This window comes from Anticarsia gemmatalis, chromosome 1 (assembly GCF_050436995.1).
Source record: "Anticarsia gemmatalis isolate Benzon Research Colony breed Stoneville strain chromosome 1, ilAntGemm2 primary, whole genome shotgun sequence".
NCBI lineage: Eukaryota > Metazoa > Arthropoda > Insecta > Lepidoptera > Erebidae > Anticarsia > Anticarsia gemmatalis.
Genome location: NC_134745.1, coordinates 10,543,699 through 10,568,136, shown reverse-complemented (window position 1 = coordinate 10,568,136; position 24,438 = coordinate 10,543,699). Strand labels below are relative to the sequence as shown.

Genomic DNA, 24,438 nt, shown 5'->3' with positions numbered 1-24,438 from the left:
CAAAGCTTGTGGTGTCACCTTAACGTCATTAGGCGCCATTGGATTGCTATTAGGTACTTTATATAGTACCCGCTCACCAGATAAGTTGGACTATATTTTGAAAAGCTGTCCGAGTAATAAAATCTTGCTAAATTCTGCGATTTTTCTTCTAATCAACAATCGATCACAGGAGTATCTAGTATGGAGTCCATGGGGACAGCGCAGCAATCAGTCAGTGCAGCCGCTAAATAAATTCATTAGTTAAATCACCGCCGGCGGCGTTTTGTGTCGGCAACATCAAAGGGACAGCCCGCCGCCCTGCCGGGGGCGCGCTCGTCTGACTTTTTACTCAGAAAACTCTGTAAACAAAATGATATGGTGCGTCCGAATGTTTGATCCGCCTTTATTATCTGTATACAGAGTGAATGTTTAGCTAGCAAACGTACTCTCTTTGTGGTAATTGTTGGGATGTAATAACTTTTGTGAGTTCAGACAAACAACGTGTGGAAGTGTCTCTGAGTTCCCTCTCTTCCAGACTTCCCGTTGGTCAACAAACAAGTTGAAGCCGACTGCATTCGCGCTGTTTATTTTGTGCAAGCTTTCAAAGCCGGTTTCAGGAATTGTTTGATTTTCTTTGGCCTCATTCCCGCCACTGCAGCACTGTATCGAATTATACTGTCGATATCGGTAATGATAGTGTGTATTCGTTGTGATCCGGTGGCAATCGTAGCAGCTTCATTCAATGCTTTTATTTTGCCGCTCAGCTTCCCTCTTCCTCTCAATCGTTAGAAGGAGACAGATTTAACATGTGTGTGGTCCTCAGGCGCGGGGGCTCGGCCGTTTCCGCCGAGCTTCGGTCCCCGTCGTGAGCAGGGCGGCAACATAATCGCCCGAATCATCATGGCGGCTCAACAAACATCCAGTGTACGCATTCGGTACTCGAATCAGTATTGGTCGAGTCGCGCCGCCGTCGACACGCTATCGCGACGTACCTGCGGTGATGAAACTCGGTGTCGGTCCGTGTTTCGAACGGTAAAGTGATAGATAGAAGTGACGAATACTGGTGTACAAGTGTGTGGTTATGTGGCGGCGAGTGATATGACAGCGTGCGCCGCCAGACGGACTCCGGCCGTCTTCATGAGGATACTGGTGACAAGTCTGGCCCCGAGATCATGGTGGCTCCCGATTCCGAGGCTCCTGCGAATCCTCGGATAGCGGCCGCCGCGCACGAGAGCCCCTCCGCCGCCGAGGCGCGCCACAGCGCCGACCTGTACATTCGTACCAGCTGGGTGGACGCGGCCTTAGCACTCTCCGAACTAGAAAAGGTGCAGTGTTCACTACACATACGAGATACAGTGTCCAGTTTCGATTGTCATATTGCACGTGTGATTGTTTTTCTGCGAATGCCAATCGCGTTGAGGAACGCGGCAGCGCAAAGCGGTGGCGCCGACTAGTGGAAACTGTGTGTACTATCAAGGCCGCGCGTATTTTGTAATGTAAAATATCTAGGCTACCTACTTCTCTACCAGGTGACACCACAATACTTTACTGTGACCACTATTGAAAGTAAAAATGCACTAGCGAGAACATGCCCCGTACTTATAGTAAACGTTACTGATAATTTTTAATCGCGGCATACATTAATTCGAATGTTTTAAATAAATACTTATGCATCCTACGAGTCGAAAAATATTTCCGAACTTTAAATCGAAGTAAAGAATTTATTGAAGAAAACCAATTATAAGGAGCGGAGCAGGAACAAGAAGCTTTGCAATAGTGGAGGCGAGTAGGCACGTCGTGTACGTACACTACCACAGTGGCAGACGGGTTCGGGGAAGGTAGCGCTTTCCTAGAAGGCCGCACGCACGCCCTGCGGTGGTCTGCACCCCTACCAATGCCATTCGCGAAACTTCCAATCCAAATTATCTTAAAAACGCTTTTCTAAATTGTGCTCAGAAATCCATTTGAAATTGTAAACATTGCAAGTACCTATGCTGATAACGGGTAGAACGCGGAATATCAATAACAAACGGTCAATCAAAACATCCAAAACGACTACTGGTAGAACATTCTCTTTATATTGAACAGCTAAGGAAATCATAAAAAACAGCTGTAATCTGTGGTAGGGTTAATGTAACATACCTTCGGTAGATATGTAGTTACTTATAATGTAGGCAGTTGGTCGGTCGTATGCAAGATGAAGCAATTAAGGCGCAGTGGGAGCGCGGGACGGGCGGGGAGCCGGGCACGCGCAGCGCATCGGCACCGATAGAGACATCAACGCGGCCCGCACCACACGAACCGCTTACAAAAAAAAGCCTGCAGCCTTATTATTTTATCAGACAAGATGTTTTGTTGAGTCAATTATAATTTATACTTTTTGGAGACTTTAAGCGGAACTGTTATTTGAATATGAGTATGTATTTCAGTCATTAAATATTAATACTATTAGCTTCCTACTTAATTTTACTTGCACTCAATTAACATCAAATGACTTTTTAATACATGACGTTATAATCTACAAAAATGACAATATCTAAAAGTCAAATATATATTAGGGTTCCTCTCAAATGATGAACAAACATTTAAATTACATAACTGCTTCCTCAATATAAAAATAAAAGAATGCTATTCTACGAAGTTTTATGTCTGACAAGACCGCACAGAGCTCGCCTCGTGGAATTGAGACATCTTGTGGTTTCCGATCTTACGTCTCTTTCCTCCGCGGTATAAGGGCAATTTCTTTCCCTCTCTTTAAGGTTTACATTCCATCTCTTTTCCACTAGTTTTTCCCACATATCGTTTGTCTTCGTCCAAACATTGCGTTCGCCGGCGGTCGGCAGCTGCGTCGGAGACCTATAAATGATTGTACTGCATCCACCAAATTTAAAGGTGCGTCTTTTGGGACTGCTCATTATTATTTTGGAACAATATGTCGTTTCAAACATTACTTAAATGGTTATAGGTTTTCTCGCTAGCAGCTGTGTAAACACACATTTGAGGTTATTGTAAAATACGAAAACACTGATAAAATTTAAAGGATAAATAATTAAGTAATGGCAGCAATTTCGATATCAGATTACGGGGTTTCCATATTGCGGGGCGCCACAACACGTGGCGTACACACATCACTGCACATTTAGCAATTTTCCCCGTCGTTGCCCATTGCCTCCGACTCGGTAGTTCTACAAGACCAGCTGTTTTCCACTCGTCTTAATAAGCACTCGAGTGTAATGGAACTTGCCGTGTTCCGCATTTAATTTTTAACAACTTCATCGGAATCTACAGCAATATATTCCTCTCAGACTTAAATAAAGATGGAAAAGGGGTTAATTTTTACGAAATTTCATTAATATGTGAGTGAATTCAAGAATTCGGCAGATGCGATGCATCCAGATGTTGTTTGTAATCTTCTGATCGCGACTATTAACCTAGTGTTTTATCGATAACATCATTATCACATGGTCTCTAGAACCGGTTACATCGTATACCTAACTCGGCAACTTTCTCAATATAATCGAATGCTTTCCGCTTCTGATTAATAAATATCATTCATTAGAGCTACGATGTGGCGGTGAGTTCGCAGATTATAAGCTCATGTAGGTAAATTACGATTTTATAAAGCCTTCATCTATATATCCATATATTCGATTTTGACGTAACATAACATAAGGTATTGATGCTAACAAAAATAACTGGATATTATGTAGACTATAGCTTGAATATTGTTTTACTATTATTTTAGTATCTTGTAACACGATCTGTTTCCATCATCTTGATGACAACATCACATGTATAACCCGTGGACATTGGTGTGGGTTACACGTTTACATAATTGGTATGATTATTACTATAGTGTTAAGTTTGAACTTGTAACTGTTTTATGTCCCAAATAAATAAATAAATATTCGTACTCTGTTCCGACTGTCTCCAAGCTCACGTTATTCAGAGTACTCTTCAGATGCCCCACCTATTATAAAATTTCTCAGATTGCGTCTTGATTTATTATTCAAATCGCATTTATCTCTCTCTTAATTTATCGTAGTCAGCTCCTGAAATTTTATGACCGACCGACACATAAATATATTTTATTACGAACTTTGACCTCAGTATTTTATAGTAGGTACCTATTGTTCAATTGAAATAAATATACCAATATCATCACGTTATGTCATAACATTTTATTACAAAATTTAGTATAAATGCGCTTTTTGAACATTTGCACTTAAAAATAAGCAAATCAAAACATTCGAATCATGTTAATGATTCAAAATTCATCAAAAATTCAAAAGAAACATTTGGCTCTGAGGAAATTATAGGTACGTTGTTTTTCTTTGCGACTCTGATAAACAAATACTAATAGGTGCGGTCTACGTAGAGTTGGTAGAGTTACGTAAATAATTCAATAATGTCATTGACATTCAGTGGCATTGGCAAGTGGCGCGTCGCCGGTGGCCGACTGGCCAATTGGTCAAACGTGATGTCCTTGACGAGGGCCATTCGAATATTTAATGATAATGCACAACTTTACCGAGTAGGCTGGAAGTGATAAATATTATCTTGTTTTTTCGTGTTCTCCCCTGCTGGCCACACTTTATGTTCAATTCTGCATGAGAGTTCTAGTTGTATTTGTACCTCACCGTTCGCATTACCTTGCAAAAATATGATATGACATAGAGTCTGCATACAATTTCTTGTAACTGAATCTCTTTTGAATAACCTCAAATAGCCATAAAGTGATTTAGTTTAAAATTTCAACATGCTGATATGAATAGAAAGACAAGGGCCGGGTATTGTAATGGGATAATGTTGGGGGCCAACACCCACAGCCCATTATATGCAGATATAGGGAACACCGTGACCGCTGCGTGTGGATGTCGATGGATGCGGCGGATGTCAGAGATCGCGCCAATCATACTTCAACTCACTCCACTCTTGTTCGCTAACGTTCAACTGATAAACATGAAACATGACAGTTTTGAATGATGTATTGCCCTGCCCTCGCTAACTGGAGAATGAGCTCCACATTCCTCTAGTGATCAGTTTCAAATATATTCTTACACGGCACTTTATGTAGTCCGTTCAACTTTTACATACCGATTAAAGCCTATCAATATTTATTATCGCTCTTTTTGTAGTTATTTAATTGTGGAACTTGCAGCCCACACAGGCGCCGATAAATATGACAATAACAAAATTCGACTATTTGGAGACACATTATGGAGTAATTAAATTGAGACAATTATAATACCGCGTTTGACCTTAGATAAGAAACAAAGTCAGCCGGCAACTATTGAGCTCCATCATAACGTTCCTCCTTACGTATACTTAATATCTGTTGTGTACTGTTTCCTGTATGATGATAAAGAGTTGTTTGTATAATCGTTTATTAATAGACAGTAAATTATAAAGGAAACATCCCGGAGCACTACGAAGTATATTGTAACCGTCGTGGCTCAGTGTAGTACAAGTTCATCGTAGCCGGCAGCCACGATCGTGAGAACGTGCTCCTAGTAGGCCAATCTCTTATCTGCAGGAAGCGCAGTCGCCGGCGCCGGCGCATCGCGGATTATACATAGTAAATAATCCCGTAGCACTTGCGTCAGCGGTTTACGCTCGCGACGATCGCAGGTTACTCCACACTCACGCCTCGGCCACGTTATTGACACAAGTGCACGGATATATCACAATGCGTATGTTGTACATTTGTGTGCCAAATTTCGGTACCTGAATGAAGAGCTGTATGGTGGTGCAGCGTGGTGGCACGGTGCGCCGGTGCGTACGCTCCACGTGGGCTGCGCGATGAGCGAGGGGTGCGGGGGGAGCAGGGGGGCGCGGGCGCATTCCGGCCGTGACGTCACGCCCACCCAGAGCGCCCGACATTCACCTCGCCCGTTCGCCCGCACCGTACCCGGACCGTTCTACGATTCTCCACTGTATCTGCCATTATACTCGCTTCGATTTATTTATTTACGCTTCACAAACTAAATAACTTAATTTCGTCGCGAAACATTGAGTGACTCAGCTTGCCTCCATCCAAAAAACTTCTTTATAAGTGGATGGAAGAAACAAAATAAATAAAAAAATATAGTTTTACAAGTTTCCTTTTAGGTATTCTTTCTTACAGAAATAATTAATAAATAATTGGATTAAATTTTAAACCCGATCTGTAAAGTTATAGGTACTTGCTGCCTGCCAAGAATTGAATGTAAAACTGCAAATTATTTTCACATTAAATAGCGTTGTATTAAGAAAACATTTCGAAAGGGCAATCGTTCCCTTGATCGCATAATCGTTGCGTTCAACACGAGACGTCGTCGATTGAGTTATTATTATGCAATTAGTAGGCGCTTCACGAGATTTGGTCTGTGTCGGCGGATCTCGTGGCCGCGTGTCCGGGAGACTCGCGTCGTGGCGTGTCGTGGCGCCACGGGTGCGCTCGCCCCGGGCACGCACCCGCCTGTCATTAATCACAATCAACTCACAAATTATTTCGACGTTTAAAGAGCTCGATGCTATTATATCTACAATCCGCCCGATCTCATAATATCTACGTTTATTGATATAACATCGAAAGATTAATATACCATCATATCGATGGTGACACAGCACGCTCATGTGGGCTACTGTTCATTCTTATACGGTATAACATATTTTGTTATTTCGTAGGACTGACAAAACTAAATATGACCTGTGATTTAATGCGGAATTTCAATGTGTCATGTTGTTTTACAGGGTAATATCGAGGGCGGGCGCACGTCGCTGTGGATCCGTGCGTGGCTTCAAGAACAGCTCTTCATTTTGGGCTGTTTTCTCCAAGGAGACGCGGGCAAAGTACTATTTGTCGCGATTCTCGTACTCTCCACTTTCTGCGTCGGCTTGAAATCCGCGCAGATTCATTCGAGAGTCGACCAACTTTGGGTTCAAGGTACGTTCAATTGCTTTTTCTGTTCATATGTATGTATACTTTTATCAGCCATACATTACGAAAGAAACGTAAGGCACATCACGATAAAGACATTGTGGCACATTGTGCATCTAGTAGAATACAAATGCAATGATGAGGGCGCGACTGTAAAGCCGCTTCCGTCTGAACGAGACGTGCGCGGCATGCGATGTCGCAACTACACAGCGTGCCGCACTCTGCCGCAGTGTGTTGTCGCCCTTATAAGTACTGTAAACTTGAATTTAAATTCGTCAATCAGCCATCTGAATGGGTATTTGCGTCCGGTGCGCTACTCAATTTAGTTTAATTGTATTTCAATGTTTCATATTGTATTTAAACTGACAATTTTATTTACATATTTATTCGGTAGTCCTTTTAAAGTAATTAAATATGCGTCTATTTAACTTATTTTTTGTAATTACTTCCGCAATCAAAGAAATTCATAATCAATTTGTATGCACACAAAAGTAGATTAGTATTCGTTATTATTTACATTTATTTTTAAGTTCATAACCTCGTGTCAGGATAAGTCAGTAAAACCGATGGTATAGCCACCCTCAAAAATTAAATGCAGCAATCAATTGTACTAAACGGAATAACGAAGAACAACTTAGTAAATTAATTTGATATTTCCTTTTTGGCGCTGTTCGATGCGAGTAGATAGATATACGAGTCACGTAGGATCGTTGCACGTCCAGAGCTTGATTGATATTCATTGAGGTGAATTATTAATTTACCTCACAATCTTTTATTGATGTTGTGTACAGGACGTATTAACTTTTCCGGGTTTATTAACATTGATTAATATCATAAAAACGATACTGTAAAAAATATAGACCTGTAATGCGATTCTCTACCACTATCGATTATCGACAACCAACTAGCTTTCGAGAAATTTTGTATGAAAAACTGATCAGCGCCTCTAGCGGACGGTGTTGAAACGATTTTTGCAGTACATTTAAAATGTAACAATCTCGACACTCGGTACAGACTTTACTCACGCTGTGTAATCACGCTGTTGCATACTTTTAAGACAAATTCAGGAATTACACTGCACTAAAACTGAATGATCTCAAATGTTTTCACCTTCTGTATTACAGCTGCAGTCTTGCACATTTACCGTCTTAATAATAAACTTCCTATAAGCTTTGATTAGTAATACAGTGTTTTATATCTTTCACTCATATACAGTTTTAAAATTGTTTGAGAGCTGCTAAACCCTGTATAACCTTTTATAACAATACATCTCCCCGACCTGGCTAAGTAGCTACGCTTGAGTTAACTTTGGCTTATTTGCACATACATACATAAAATACCCATGTCTGTCTGATGTAATGTACTCTACAATGCAAGATTTTTTGCACCAGTGCAGTGTACTAGTTCCAGAGGGTACCCCTCCACAAACATACTCACGTAATTATCGCTCGCTCTATAAAAGTCGTTTAATTTACTCGATTTTAGTCGTCATATTGAGATTCAAAATTCATGTGAATACGAGACTTTTATACGATTATGCAGTAATATAAACAGAATTGAGCCGTAGCGAATTAATTGGTTGACTTTATAACTTTATCACATCGCTGTAAATTCCGTCGCGTGTTTTACACTTTTTCGTTTATCAGTGTTCTTTATTTAGCTCCAATGAAAATAAATTGATACTATAATAAGTTTTATTGTTTAAATTTTTGTATTTTCGTAGCTGTGTGGCTTGATAGTCGATATTGATATTGATTTTATTGAGCATCAATTACTGAAGAAAATGATAAATTAATTTAACTCATAAATTTTAGATTATCTTTGTATTTCTGTCTACCAAAATTACAAACTTTCTACAACTTATTAAGAATTTTCAAATTAGACTTGCGATCATTCTAGATTTGTACCCAAAATGTATCAAAGTGGTTGACTGTACGACGTTTGTTGCAGCGTATAATAAGTATTATCTTGGCTCAAAAATGATGAACCTGGTGTGTAATGATTGAACTCGGAACTGAGGCAGGATGTGATACATGCGGGCACTGCAAGTAGTACTCTAATTCTCACAATTTACAGTGAAATTTATCAAATTTATCATTTACTAACGGCCCGGTTCACGGTTTTTAATTTATATTCTTTAAAAAACAATTATATTTTTTATATTACTATGACGGCCGTCCGAAAGAAATTCTCTTAATCATAATGTCATTGTATCGAAATCATGTAGGTCGCTCCGTTTAATCCAAAATATAGTATTTTGTAAAATATTAAATGCTGAAATATTATTTAGTAAATCAATTATTAACACATTTTTTAAGCACAATAATAAATGCAAATTATATTAAGGAACGCGTAAGATTGACATGATTTCGAAATGTAGAGCTTTACAAACCTTTCTTAAAAGTGTGTTTGCGAATTATAAGTCATCTAATAAAGCTCTACCTAACTAACGGTGAAAGTATGAGCCTGCTATATTCTTTTATCTATTTCTTTTTCTTTTCGATGTTACTTAAAGCAGGAAAATGAAATAAAGATATTCACTTTCTACTCGTAAAATGTTCGTATTGTATGAGTAAGCTAATGTTGAATTGAATGAGTAAATAAACTAACTATAGAAACACATTTACGATCGCTCATAAACCATAGTTTGCCAATTGCTATATAAACAATGCAAAATTTATAACTACAACTATCTAAGTAACAAAAGTGTTATCAGTAAATGTTGTGAAAAGCTGTTTTGAAACAAATAAAACTCTAGGAAGCGTCCTTCAAACCAAAAAGAATACAAAGGAGAGAAATAACTGAACCTTTTTTCTTATTTGGGCCCTTTTAAGTTGGGTGGTCTCGCTCTTATGAATGTAAGAAATAGTACATACTAATCGGCCATCCTAAGTTTACTAATATATTATGTTTTATATATTAACGTTTCACGTGATGACGTCATTATTTTGTTGGGAAGGAAGTGCAAGAGTGTTACATCCGCTGTTGCAACATCCCGTACCTACGATGTTGATATTCTGTTCATGATTTAGATAACACCTATGACATAACTAATTATTCAAATATGCAAATAAGCATACATTTTCTAGATGATGTCTACTCTGTATTCACCCTAGAATGAATACAGAGTGTTATGACTAACTAATCGGTACCGTATACTTTATTTCCGTGATAGTGATAATAACTCTACTTATCTTGTATTATATACAATAATAGTGGAGAAGTACTTCCTCTTCAATTGGGATTTTATAAAAAAGTCGCCAAAGGGCGGATGTGCGAAAAAGGAAGCGGACTATTTCAGTGAAGCACCTGCTTCAACACCGACGCACCGCGCGACTCTACAATGCACAGATAACGATTTGTGAACAATACATTACAAAATGTACCATGGCTTTACACACCGCACTGTTCGGATAATATGTATCAATTTTATAAATCTCAACATTTTCTATCCACAAATAAAAAGTATCGGAAACATTGAAATGTCAATTTATATTAAGTCGTCGGCTACTGTCCGAACTATAATAACACACTCAAAGGTAACTGTCTCACACAAAGCCTTATCGCGGAACAAAGCCGGCCGAATTAAACAATGCCGAAGGTCCCAGAGTCGCCTAACAACTTAATTAGGTGGCCTGCGGCCGCCCGTAAATATCCCTACGTGAAATTACGACCAATAAAACTAAAAAAATGTATAACATTTCTATTGAGTCACAAAAAACGAGGGATCTGATTGTCCGGTCCGCTTTTGTGTGAAGACGCCTCGCTGCGCGCCACGCTCGTCTATTGTGTGCTGATCCCTCCCGAGGTGAGATCTTCTCTCGTTCCTATTGACCGTACAATGTGGTCGAGTTCCCCGTAAACTGGTGCTTACTAGTTCAGCGCATACAATCAACATAATACCTATTATTTGCGGAACTTGAAAGGACTTACGGTATTCTATCTGCTAGACAATACGGAATGTGTTTACCTGTTCGGAAAACTAATTGTTTTATAATCCACAAGTGGTATTGCTGTTTCTCTTTTAATGTTTAAGGGTAATACCGATATCTAAACTGATGTTGAGCACCTTGTATGTAATCTGGGATTTAACTGCTCGATGTGAAGTTCACACAAAATGTTCTATCAAAGTAACATTTATTGTTCAATGTTCCGGTCCTTCTCGCCCACGTTTATTGTGTCCGCCAGACTTTATCACGTGTACTACACTACACTCGACCCACTAAAGCTTAAGTAAACTCTCAAGTACATGCCGATAAACTTACGCTTGCAACTTGTATAATCGGCCTTAGCTAAAGTAGGCAGTAAATCCGTTGGGCGAGGCACGGCACCATAGATGCAGTTACGTTGTTAAGAGCCTGGTTCGAATGTCAAATAAGATGTCCCACACGTGTTATTTGTAACTGATACATAATACAGCACGGTATAATCTGTCCGTTGATTATATGGCACGCCGGCCGGCCACGCAGCACGACCACAGCCGATCGAACTCGCTCGTTACTCGCTCACTTCTAAATGCGACTAGTTTTTGTCCAAAAACCGGCCACAAGCTCGATCGATTTAGCGACCATGACCGAAATGTTACAGATTTCTCCCTAACCGAAGTTTGCGTTTTATGTAATCAAGAAACAGTCATTAAGCTGCTTTCTTTTATTTATTTAGAAAGCTTAAGAGCCAGTCTATAAATTTATTGATTTTTTTTCCGTCTCGTTTGGACGTATCAATTATGGCTCGGAGAGCGTGAGTTAACAAAGTCGCATGATGTGCTGTCGGATCGGTCGCGCGGTCGCGTTGGCCGCAAAGGACGCGGTTTGTTTATTCCGCCATCCATCTGTTGTCTACGCTCTGGCTAATTTGCATAGAGGGCCAGCGGCGGGGTGCGCGCGGGCCGAGGGGGCCGGACCACACGGGCTCGGCACGGTGGCGCGCGGGTGGCCACAACCACATGCGCGAGCGCACGTATTGCCGCGCTCCCCTCGTCCTCGTATCCTCCGCGACGTCATTCATTGCGATTGTCCGCGCTGATCGCTCGCTACCACATCGAGTAGAAATGTTGTCATTATCGACGCACACGCATCGAGAATGCAATAAAAGGTTTAAGATTCGCATTGATCGTCGCCAGAGTACATTGACAGATTTAGTTACCATTCAAGCGGCCATTACGCATTGTGCTGTCAGAGGAACTGATTATTATTGTTTATGTTGACTTATGCAACGGGTATGTCCGCTTGTTGATAACAGCGAGCGTAGCTGAACTATATAAAAGACACCGCCCCCGCTCGGGCCGATAACACGCGGTGAGTGTGAAAGCTGCACGCTGGCAGACAGACGCGATAACCTCGTGTGACCTTGCCGTGTTTCCGCGCTCACCGCCCGCCCTAACTTGAGCTTGCTTTTGACATTAAATTTGTACCAACGTCAGCTTATATCAAACAATTTACAATATTCGACTTTATGTTAACAATCCATTTTCCTGGAACTTATTAAATAACATATTTTAGTTAATAACGAAACATGCGCGTATTTTCGTGAAGCAGATTTATAAACACGCTTTGGGTTTCAGTTGTTTGCGTCACGGCTGAATTTTGGCACATTGTAAACGGTGGTTTGTGAACTATCCACAAGGGCGACAATCGGATACTTACTTAAATGTATAGTGTGGCGATACAAGCTGAGCGCAAGCGTGATGGTGGCGTCGTAAATCGCGCCCACGGCTCTGGTAGGTGTTAAAATAGAGGCGCCCTGTGCGGGCCCACCACGCTCGATTCCATTCCACTTGCTTTATGATAATCCCTAATATCCGGCACGAGTGGCGGCTATGTTTAGCCCGAATGATTACGAAACGGTCACCGCCCGCGCCCTTCACTTGGGTAACGCAACGACACTTCTAATGTTGATTTTTCTACGTCGATAGTTCGACACTCTCGAATTTAATCGCTCGACGGCTTATACAATACACGAAATTGTTAAAAGGTCATCATCAACCAAAATACGTGTAAATCGAGAACTGAATTAAACTTACAGCGTAACATGTGATTAACACGCCATCAATAAAACTTCATCAGGATTTGGAAATGTTTTTCGTAGTTCTTCTACCTGGATTCTGTAGGCACTATTTCACACTTCATCTTCCCACAAGCGCAAAAAGTGCTAACAAAAAATTTAATTTACTGCTCGTCCCAGCACGATTTATTTTAAAAAGGGCATCAGAATCTAATGACCAACATTATCGGTTCAAATACATTCACCATTAACACTGTCTATAACAAGCAAAAACTGAAGCATAATTTAACTGTTATTTGGTTCATTACCACTCACACAGCATTTCGAGTGTACCTAGAATTCAAATACAATTATATTTATCCGCATACATACATATACTGTTACATACAACACAACAGTCCGTGCTGAGAGTTGTACAAAAAGTCTTGGCACGTTTCATCAGATTTTTTGTTCATACTCGTTTTGTAATTTTTAATGCTTATTAAGCTCATTTACATACAAAGTGTTCTGCGAAATGATGATGGCATTAGCATTAGTACATTATCTGTGGCTGTGAACAAATGACTGACGACTGTCAGGTGGTCCCTCGTCGTGCATTAACATTATTACCATTTCAACACTAGCGTCTTTAGTACCAAGTAAAACTATTCAATACACACTGAACGTTTAGTGCACACTAACAACGACATACGGCTAACTTAATTTAAACTTCTTTGATTTTACTATGGACATTTTGACGACTGCAATTAAATGAATCTTAGAAAGTTATTGCATTTCAAATTAACTAGTAGACGGACGATCGCCTATCTACGGACTCGAAGTTGCGGAAGTAATAAGTAATGTTTATCGTCTATTCATTGCTGACTGCTAATTATGCATTGATCTTTACAAGTCAGTTACAGTTTACAGTCATTGTTTACTGTGATTGCTAGTTATACTTATTACCCAACTATAGCACTCGTGTAAGAAAATTGTTGATAGATTATAATTACAAGCGATTCCATTTGCTCTTTGGTCAATGACTTTAATTTACGCAAAGTCATGCGTAACACGAATCAAAAATCCTCAACAAAGAAAGCAAATGCAAATGATGAGATAAGCGTTTATTTCTATTGTATTTATTCAACGAGTCGCGTGCTTTCTATGCACATACACATTGACCCGTCACACTATAAATTAGCGACCAAAATAAAATAGCATTCCGTGCGCGCAGCGAGGGCGTTAACTGCCGAGCCACTGTTTCATGGGCTCAGAGGAACACATGTGAGAAATACTTACAAATACGACCTGTGTGACGTCTCTTAAGTGTTACCAATCTTTAACTTTTATTGGCATGGGAATGTTTCTTGAAACATATTATCTCTTGACAATCGAGAAATGAAACTTTAACGACAGCTGCCTGTTTTATAAGACACCTTGATCTTGTATCAGCATGTTGCAGATTAATACAATATATCTATCATAAATAGTTATCGAGTCTTCCTGTCTCTTCGGATGATACTTATAAAAAATTGCTTCAAGGAAACATTTTCAAGGCACATCCCTATTATAAGAGAGTGATGATGAGATCCAACATAATTAGAGAAATGTGGGTGTAAAACAAATTTGATCTGACACTTCACAGAAACAGCGATGTGATGTCACGATATATGTATGTTCTAATAATAATATTTCTTGTGGCAAGTAACGACACAAACAAGCGGTTGTATTGAGAAATAAATTGGCCATGGTGCGTGAGTAGTGAGTAGGTAGATACATAAGATACACGTACATGTAAGTAACCCGCTGGTTTCATTATTATTTTCGTGCTGATGCAATCTAAATATAAACACACATATAGCGAACAGGTCTCCGCCACATAATTTAAGGTTAAGCGAAGCTGTCAAACCTTTTTTTTCTAACACGTCGTGGACCTAATTCGGCACAAAAAAATAACAAACCGGCTTATAAATCAGCAGGACGGGTGTTAATTGGAACGAATTCTCTCGCGCATTCGCTGACAACTCGCAAAATGACTCTGATTCACTCTACTCAGGGTACTGGGTTCAGAGATAACGCGCTGCAATGATGTATGACTTTTGGGACTTTCTGTTTCTTTTGAAGTTCATTAGACGGTCACGAAGTGTCTATCATTCGTGGTATCTTCGCTTATCTGTAACGTGAAGTGTAAACGAAGCCATATAATTCACTTTTAACTTCATTAGTGAAATAATTTTACATATATCGGAATGTTAAAAGTAACGGGCCTGGTTAAAACTGAGATGAAGTTCGGAATAGATTATATCTAACGTCACGAGAGCAAGAAATGAACGTTGAAAGGTTCAACATTTGTTTCATTAAAAGAAATGTTGAGTATTTCTAATTAAAGCGTGTCAGACGGCGCCGATCGGAGCGTAGTGTCACATACGGGCGCTGTAAATCACTGGATCTACGAGTATGCGTTGACTAACGTGCCACACGGCCCCGCCTGCCTTACAAATGTGTCGACAAGCCACCTAATAAACACAAAAATAGAGCGCTCTCACTAAATTTAGACAATTTTAGAGCCACCTCTCCCTATCTCTATCATCCGTCAAAAAACATTGTGAACGTTACTGACGTTACTCACAGCTGATAAAGCAAATATACCTAATTCATTTTAGTACACTTCAATTTTTAAGACTGCGTTATCTACGAGTATAAAAACAAATAATTTGTCGGACACGAAAGAAATCACCAATCACCTTTATATCGTAAGAATTTGAAAGATGAACGACAGGTCTCAAATTGATCCAATATTTATTATGTTATTTGTCATCAGAACATTTAGAAAAATATGTGTATAAATGTGACCTTGCAGGAAATTATCTGTGCTCGTTACCCACGGCCACGTGAATAAGTATATTAAGCGGTATCCGGCCATAACGAGTGTCGCATTAAACCGAAGATTTATTTTAATGAACAAAAGCGGCCAGAACTCCCACGATACAGAAAAAAAAACATTCAATGCAAAGTTAATTGCATTTTCATTGATACGTAATCAAGGTTTTTTGCTGGCGCACAAATTGCGAGCTAATTTGACATCGATGTTAATACCGGAGACCAACAACGCGGATAATACGGTTATCCAGTTATTGAAGTTAACGCTATCATTTAAACGAGACCCGTACGTCCGCTACGTACTAATGGACCGATTACGATTCATTCGACATTTTTGTCTATAATACATAACCTTCTAGGTGACTTTGTGGACTGCTAGTTTTTAATAGGACTGCTGTAGTGTCTGTGAAGTAGGACGGAAAATACTTTTGGGAAACTCTATAGCGTATATTTTCTATTGTTCATAGAGGGTGGTCGTCTGGAAGCAGAACTCAAGTACACGGCGAAGGCGCTGGGCGAAGCGGACTCGTCCACGCATCAGCTTATCATACAGACTGCCAAGGACCCTGACGTGTCCCTGCTGCACGCCGGCGCGCTGCTTGAACACCTAAAGGTAACCACCATCTTTGATTACGAGAATTACTACACCAATTGTATGGTTGCTGAGATTTATAAAAAATAATAACAGATGTAATTTGCGACGAGTGCCCTGTATCTATATGAACGAGAAAAGTTTCAGAAACGTGAACTCCATTATTACTCATTTAATGGCACGAAATTGTACATTTCGTTCGTCATCTTGCTAAAATAATTTGTGTGTTTGTTTCTGCAGGTGGTCCACGCAGCGACGCGGGTGAAGGTGCATATGTATGATATAGAGTGGAGGCTGAAGGACTTGTGCTACAGCCCCAGCATCCCTGATTTCGAAGCGTACCATATAGAGAATATCATCGACAACATCATTCCATGTGCGATCATTACGCCACTCGACTGCTTCTGGGAAGGCTCCAAGTTACACGGCCCTGACTATCCTAGTATTGTTCCGTATGTATGATTTATGAACACATGAAAATCTCACTATTACAAGTATCTGTGGACATAACTAAATTGAGATTCGTATTCCACAGAGGACTTCAACACAAACTACAATGGACACATCTACACCCTCAAGACGTCTTAGAAGAAGTACGGAAGTTGAGGCTTCAATTCCCGTTCAGCACAATGGAGGCTTACATGAAGCGAGCCGGCATCACGTCTGCCTACATGAAGAAGCCGTGTCTCAACCCCACCGATGCACACTGTCCAGACTCGGCTCCCAACAAGAAATCACGCACTGTAAGTATTTGCTAAATGTTATAAAACCTTCAGGTAGTCTTCATATCTTTTGTGCAGTTGTTGTGAGTTGTGTGTGAATAATTTGTCACGCATCGTGATTTACTATGCATTAGGGATCATTACGACAACTCCCGGTCCTTTTATGAAGACTTCAATTTACGACAGTTTTACTGGCACATAAATAAAGCGTGTAGGATCACGACAAATAAAATATCTTTATCGAGACGAACACATAAAGTTTAAATACTTTCCATAATAATAAAATATTTTTGGAAACGGTAATAAGGCAGGATGAAAGCGGTCGCCGCCGGGCAGATGGTGCGACTACCTGCCGCGGGTGCAGCCTGCCCTGCGTGAAAGTTATGCACGTTACAAACTATGTGATAACATCATCACCAAATATAGGTTTCGCATCCGAACGTTTTCTCAACGCTCATTAATTATGTTTTGACAAGTCAATATTTTTTTCAATAAAATCATAAATCAGGTTCAACATTTCAATCGCGAACTGCGCTTTAAGTGTACAAATTGTCTTGAACAAATAGTCGATTGGTGGCGCGCTCAATTGCGTCGGTTGGGTTTTTGTGAGGTCGGTGCGTCGCGTCTACTCCGCTCGCCGCCACCCACGTTCGGCGAAGGGCCGGGCGCAGATCGGGCGCGCATTGTTCGACGCGCCCGCGCAGCCGGACCGCCGCATTATACGGGCGCATTGTACACGCTTCAATGGGCTTCGTTTGCCGCAGCTATCGTCCGTCACAATGACACTATTATATCAATAATGCTCACCATCCGATGGAGGCGAGGACTTCCACGGAAACCTCATAAATCTAAAAGTCCGCTTTGTTTCTTTAGTATTGTCACTTTTAAGAACATTCCTTAAAATTCGTAGTGCTTTAACAGCAGGTCATTTCAACAGTTCCGTTATCTCTCAGATTCCAGATGTAGCAGCAGAACTGTCCCACGGGTGCTACGGTTTCGCGGCAGCGTATATGCACTGGCCCGAACAGCTAATTGTTGGTGGTGCGACGAGAAACTCCACCTCAGCCCTGCGAAGTGCCACCGCTCTTCAGACTGTCGTACAACTGATGGGCGAGCGAGAGATGTACGAGTACTGGGCAGATCACTACAAAGTGCATCATGTCGGCTGGACGCAAGATAAGGCGGCTGCGGTTCTTGACTCGTGGCAGAGAAAATTTGCTACTGTAAGTATTTCCTTAGGTGCAAATTTAATTACATGTTCCTATTATTGGGTAATGATAGTAACTAACTAAAGTTGTAAAAACAATTATTGAAGATTGAGATGTATTTGTTTCAGGAGGTACGCAGAATGACAACATCAGAATCTGTGTTGCCGTCGTACAGCTTTTATCCATTCTCGACGTCGACGCTCAACGACATACTCGGAAAATTCTCTGAATTATCTCTAAAGAATATCATGTTAGGATACATATTTATGGTGAGGACGTAAACTTTTTTTATCTGTTGATTTGTTTTATTTTATGTTTGTTTATTTTTATTTATTTTGTTTTTTCTTTGCAATTTTCAGTTAATTTATGTTGCCGTAACTCTTATTCAATGGCGCGACCCGGTTCGTTCTCAAGCCGGTGTGGGTATAGCGGGGGTACTTCTGCTTTCAATCACTGTTGCAGCCGGATTAGGGTTTTGTGCTTTACTAGGTGATTATTTTTGTTTTAAAATTTATTTATTTTTTATTTTATTACTGCACAATTTTAACTTTTTTTAACGTATACTGCTGACTTTTGTCTTTGTCTGACTTTTTAATGTAACATTTGCAGGTATACCATTCAACGCGTCAAGTACTCAGATAGTGCCGTTCCTTGCATTGGGACTGGGTGTGCAAGACATGTTCCTTCTGACTCACACGTATGTGGAACAGTCTGGAGACGTGCCGCGCGAGGAGCGGACCGGTCTCGTGCTGAAGAAGAGCGGTCTCAGTGTGCTCCTCGCTTCGCTGTGCAATGTGCTAGCGTTCCTCGCTGCTGCACTCTTGCCTATACCGGCGCTAAGAGTGTTCTGTCTGCAGGTTAGTAGTACATAATATATTGAAATACTATAAGCAATTTGTAGTAAAATAACTAATAAATCAATTTAACCCATTACTGTCCCACTGCTGGGCAAGGGTCTCCTCCCGTAATGAGGGAGGGGTCAGGCCTTGAGTCCGCCACGCTGGCCAAGAAGAACTGATGACATTTAAATATAGCTTTGCTCAGTGAATTTCCTTATTCGAGCCCACATTTTTACAGTCTTTTTCAATTATTTTGCAGGCTGCCATTCTTCTGTTATTCAACTTGGGATCCATGCTGCTGGTGTTCCCCGCGATGATCTCGATAGACCTCCGGCGTCGCTCCGCGGCGCGAGCTGACCTGCTCTGTTGTTTGATGCCAGAGAGCCCTCTGCCGAAACGCCATAAGAAGATTGCTGAGCGATCGAGAACACGAGGTGGAAGAATTGAAAAGGTAAATACATCAAACTATCGTTATCTCGTGTGATATAAAAGGTAAAATATTATTGCTTCAGTCCTTAGTAATAAGTGTATTAATTGTTAATGTTTTTCGTAGACAAATTGGAAAGATACGACGAGACAACCGCTGGACCCTGAGGAAACGGGAAACCAGTCGAAGGTGACGTGCTGCCTCAGTCTGTCGCTCACAAAGTGGGCGAAGAACCAATATGCGCCGTTTATCATGCGACCTTCCGTCAAGGTATGATACCACAGTTTGTTACATTGGTACTTAATATAATTACATTTATTTATTGAGTGTTATAAGTCCGGTAGTACCATTTTCACTTTTTAATCTTAATTAATTAGTTGTATTAAACTGATAATTAATATAATATTATTTTTTGTTTGTAGGTGACATCAATGTTAGCGTTGATCGCAGTAATACTAGCGAGCGTTTGGGGAGCTACGAAAGTCAAAGACGGTCTAGATCTCACAGACATTGTACCCGAGAACACGGACGAACACGAATTCCTCTATCGTCAAGAGAAATACTTTGGTTTCTACAGCATGTACGCTGTCACTCAAGGAGACTTCGAATATCCGACTAATCAGAAGTTATTGTACGAGTACCACGACCAGTTTGTGAGGATACCGAACATTATAAAGAACGACAATGGCGGACTTACAAAATTTTGGCTGAGTCTCTTCCGAGATTGGCTGCTAGACTTACAAGCTGCCTACGATAAAGAAGTGGAAAATGGGTGCATAACGCAAGAATACTGGTGCAAGAATGCAACCGATGAAGCTATACTAGCATACAAGTTAATGGTGCAGACGGGACACGTGGACAATCCCATCGACAGATCACTAGTTACGACCGATACCAAGAACGGTCACAGATTGGTTGATAAAGACGGTATTATAAATCCTAAAGCGTTTTATAACTACTTATCAGCGTGGGCTACCAACGATGCGCTGGCTTATGGAGCTTCACAGGGGAACTTGAAGCCTGAACCGAAAAGATGGACGCATTCGTCGAGTGACGTAGATTTAAAGATACCGAAGTCTTCACCGCTGATATACACTCAACTCCCGTTCTACTTGTCGGGGCTCAGTGATACAGAGAGTATAAAAACCCTGATAATGTCGGTTCGAGAGTTGTGTTTGAAATTTGAAGCGAAGGGATTGTCTAATTTCCCGTCTGGTATACCTTTCCTCTTTTGGGAGCAGTACTTATATTTGAGGACCTCATTGCTCCTGGCTCTCTCTTGTGCTCTTGCTGCAGTTTTTGTGGTGAGTAACAATATAACTTCTTATATTTAAACCTGTTAAAATTGATTATTATTTTCTTCGGTGTGTTGTGTCACAACAATCAAAATAAAATATGATAACACGATATAATATTTGAGAGAAATAATTAATTTGCTTTTTTTTCTTCAGGCTGTTATGGTGCTTCTTCTGAACGTGTGGGCGGCATTGTTAGTGACGTTGGCTCTGGCAACACTAGTCCTACAGTTGTTGGGCACCATGGCGTTACTCGGAGTGAAACTATCTGCCGTGCCAGCGGTGTTGCTGGTCCTGGCTATTGGTAGAGGCGTGCATTTTACAGTGCATTTATGTTTGGTGAGTAACTAAATCATATTTTTTCTTTTACACTTTTTAATTTATTGACTACGAGTAAGAGTACGAGTCTTTATGGTAAAAAATACTTTGGTGTTGTTTCTTTCAAAGATTTTCGTAAACTGACTATACATTTTTTTATTGTTTTAGGCTTTCGTGACATCGATCGGGTGCAAGCGTCGGCGCGCATCGTTGGCACTGGAGTCAGTACTGGCGCCAGTGTTGCACGGAGCGTTGGCAGCAGCGCTCGCCGCCTCCATGTTAGCGACCAGCGAGTTCGGCTTTGTTGCCAGGCTGTTCTTAAGACTACTCCTTGCTTTAGTAATACTGGGGCTCCTGGATGGATTACTGTTCTTCCCTATAGTACTAGCTATATTGGGACCCGCTGCTGAGGTAAATATTATACTACTGTTTTCCACCTAATCGAATATTAATAAAATACTTATATTTCATATCAAACGTGTGAAGTTTCCATAACAGCAGTACTTACGTCTTTCCAGGTCCGACCACTGGAACATCCAGAACGGTTGTCTACTCCTTCACCTAAGTGCTCGCCAATTCACGCTAGAAAATCGACGTCTTCTGGCAGTGACAAGTCAGCTCGAGGGGGCAAGGGTGTGCCGCGACCGAGTGCACCCTCTTTGACAACTATCACGGAGGAGCCTCCATCGTGGCATAGCTCTGCACCCTCCGTGCAGTCCTCCATGCAGTCGATCGTTGTTCAGCCAGAGGTAGTTGTGGAAACTACTACGTATAATGGAAGCGACTCAGCTTCTGGAAGATCCACTCCTACCTCCAAGGCGCCGCACGGTTCTGTTACTACTAAGGTTCGTACAAAAACATGTATTTCAAGTTCCCTTTATTTTGATGAAGTCTGTTTTATTTTGGAAATCAAGTGTTAGTTATTGCTTCACTAACATTTTCTTATTCTTCTCTACAGGTAACGGCGACAGCAAACATTAAAGTAGAGGTTGTGACACCTGGCGACAGGAAATCACGCCGCTCGTACCACTACTACGACCGGCGAAGGGATCGCGACGATGACCGCGATAGAGATCGGGATCGTGACAGAGATCGCGACCGTGATCGTGATCGAGAACGTGATCGTGACCGTGATCGAGACCGAGATCGTGACAGAGACAGGGACAGGGAGCGTGATCGTGAACGTGAGCGGGACAGAGATAGAGACAGGGACAGGGACAGGTCGAGGGACCGTGAGCGCAGAGACCGCTACAGAGAAGAGAGGGAACACCGAGCCTCTCCCAGAGAAAATGGCCGCGACTCCGGACACGAAAGTGACTCTTCTAGACATTGAAACACAACATAGTGACTGACTGTGTCAATTGTTTATTAAACCTAAGCCCGGCCGCGTCAACGCGCTGAGGCGATTAGATAGATATACTTGCATGAATGCATTTTATTATATTGTATGTAATGATCAGATCGAACTTGACATCTTTACCTAAAGTTACGGAGTTTAATCTCGTTTATAAGCTGAGCAATCGTACGTAAAACATGTTTTAAGGTTCGCAATACCGCTTATAATCAGTACCTTAAGACAGTATTACGAGAATTGTAATTTTAAGTTATCTCTTCATATGAATATAGTGGAGGCTATATCGTAACGCGTACGCGACGGAAGTGCTAGTATGAGACCGAAGTCGACTCGATGACGTAACTGTTGTATACAGATGGTGCTGCGATCATTCCATGGAGTGCCACTAGTACACACGCGTGGATGTGTGGATGTGCTGATGTTTTCCAGTGTGAAATGCTAGTGAATTCTTTGCTGTATAAAACCAAATATCATTATGTAGAACGTCATATCTATACATTTGTTTGTGTGTTCCTATTTTAAAGACATTTCCATTTGTCTCCAAACTCTTGTTACATTTTAAACTTTTCTAAAGACTGTGGTCAAATATTATTAATTTATAATATTATTTATTTGTATGTCTATAATTATTCTGTCACCAGGAAAATCTGTGGGAAATCTCAGATGAAATTGTACAAATTATTTAGGTAGTTTTAACTGTAATTAAGCGGCTATTTATGAGATTACTTAGTTATGTTTATACCTAACTGTATTGTTGTGATCTTTAGGTAGACTTAGTAATTTGTGAAGACTGCATTTAAAGATCAACGCATAGTATTGTGAAGCTGAAGAGAGCGAGGCGCGTATACAAACTGACCTCACCTTACTCGCTGATCGAAGAGTAACGTTGTAACGTTTTGTGCAAAGTACTTAGTAGGATATATTAATTTATACGTACCTATATAACTTAACGATATTGTGTAAATATAGTTGTAACACTAGCTCTAGTTCAATGGTCGTGGTGGGCGCCCGCTAGGGGGCGCCTCACATACATTTGTATCATTTATTTTTATACAATTTTAACTGACATATTGTCGAAAAACTGTAGGTTCTAATTGAAGCAGAGGGTTTATTAACTTTTGTAGGTTTTTAAAATTAATTAATGTGCAAAGAAAAATGTAATTATTTTGACAGAGTTTTTCATTCATCAAGCATTTATATGTACAACGAATTTTAAAAAAATAGTGTGAAGTGTACGATTTAGTATCAAAAGACAATACTTACAAGTACAATTATTTTGTAGAATGTATCTTTGTGAAATATTTCCAAAAGCAGTAATTTTGTGTCAATCTTAATTGTGACAATAAATGTTATTGTTAACGCAAAAGTTAATGTCGACTGTATTGAGAAAATAAAATACTTTTAAAACTGTAAAGGATTTAATTTAATTCTGACAATTCCTTTTTCATTTTATTACTTTTAAGAAATTGACAAAATATATTAATAAAATTCCGATTTACCGCTAACTTAATATTTAAAACCATTTCCCTTCAAGATTACTGAAATAAATTCTGAAAAAAATCTTCTCTACTTCAAATAAGATTGTGAGACCTACATATATGAGATAGGGTTAGGTGATGATAGCAACTGTCAATAATTTCAGGATAGTTCAAGTTAAGGGAACTTATTTACTTATAATTACTGTTTATTCATTTCACTAAAGGTTGTGATGCTATCTAGTGTTTAAGATTAACTGCTATAATAACTGCTCCCAATCTCTTTAATCGTTAATGAACTGTGATCGTTTTCTCTTTAATAATATTTTATAGATATGTACCGAGTCCATTTTCGCTTGTGTTTTGCACACACCATACACCAGCATCTAAACAATTTAATCTGTCCGTAACCATTACTCTCCAGTTATCGCGGAAATGGTCACCG

The 24,438-nt window shown here is 40.3% G+C and overlaps 1 protein-coding gene across 1 annotated transcript; it reads left to right on the top strand.

Moving 5' to 3' along the window:
* The first annotated feature begins 923 nt into the window (after positions 1-923).
* Positions 924-23,932, top strand: ptc (protein patched). Its single transcript, XM_076118695.1, has 16 exons — positions 924-1,304; positions 6,715-6,907; positions 16,231-16,376; positions 16,596-16,807; positions 16,891-17,098; positions 18,031-18,300; positions 18,414-18,554; positions 18,645-18,774; positions 18,895-19,142; positions 19,384-19,575; positions 19,678-19,821; positions 19,974-20,855; positions 21,003-21,185; positions 21,333-21,575; positions 21,683-22,009; positions 22,123-23,932. The coding sequence occupies exons 1-16, from the start codon at positions 1,152-1,154 to the stop codon at positions 22,495-22,497; spliced, it is 4,047 nt and encodes a 1,348-aa protein (XP_075974810.1). The 5' UTR covers positions 924-1,151; the 3' UTR covers positions 22,498-23,932.
* The last annotated feature ends 506 nt before the right edge of the window (positions 23,933-24,438 follow it).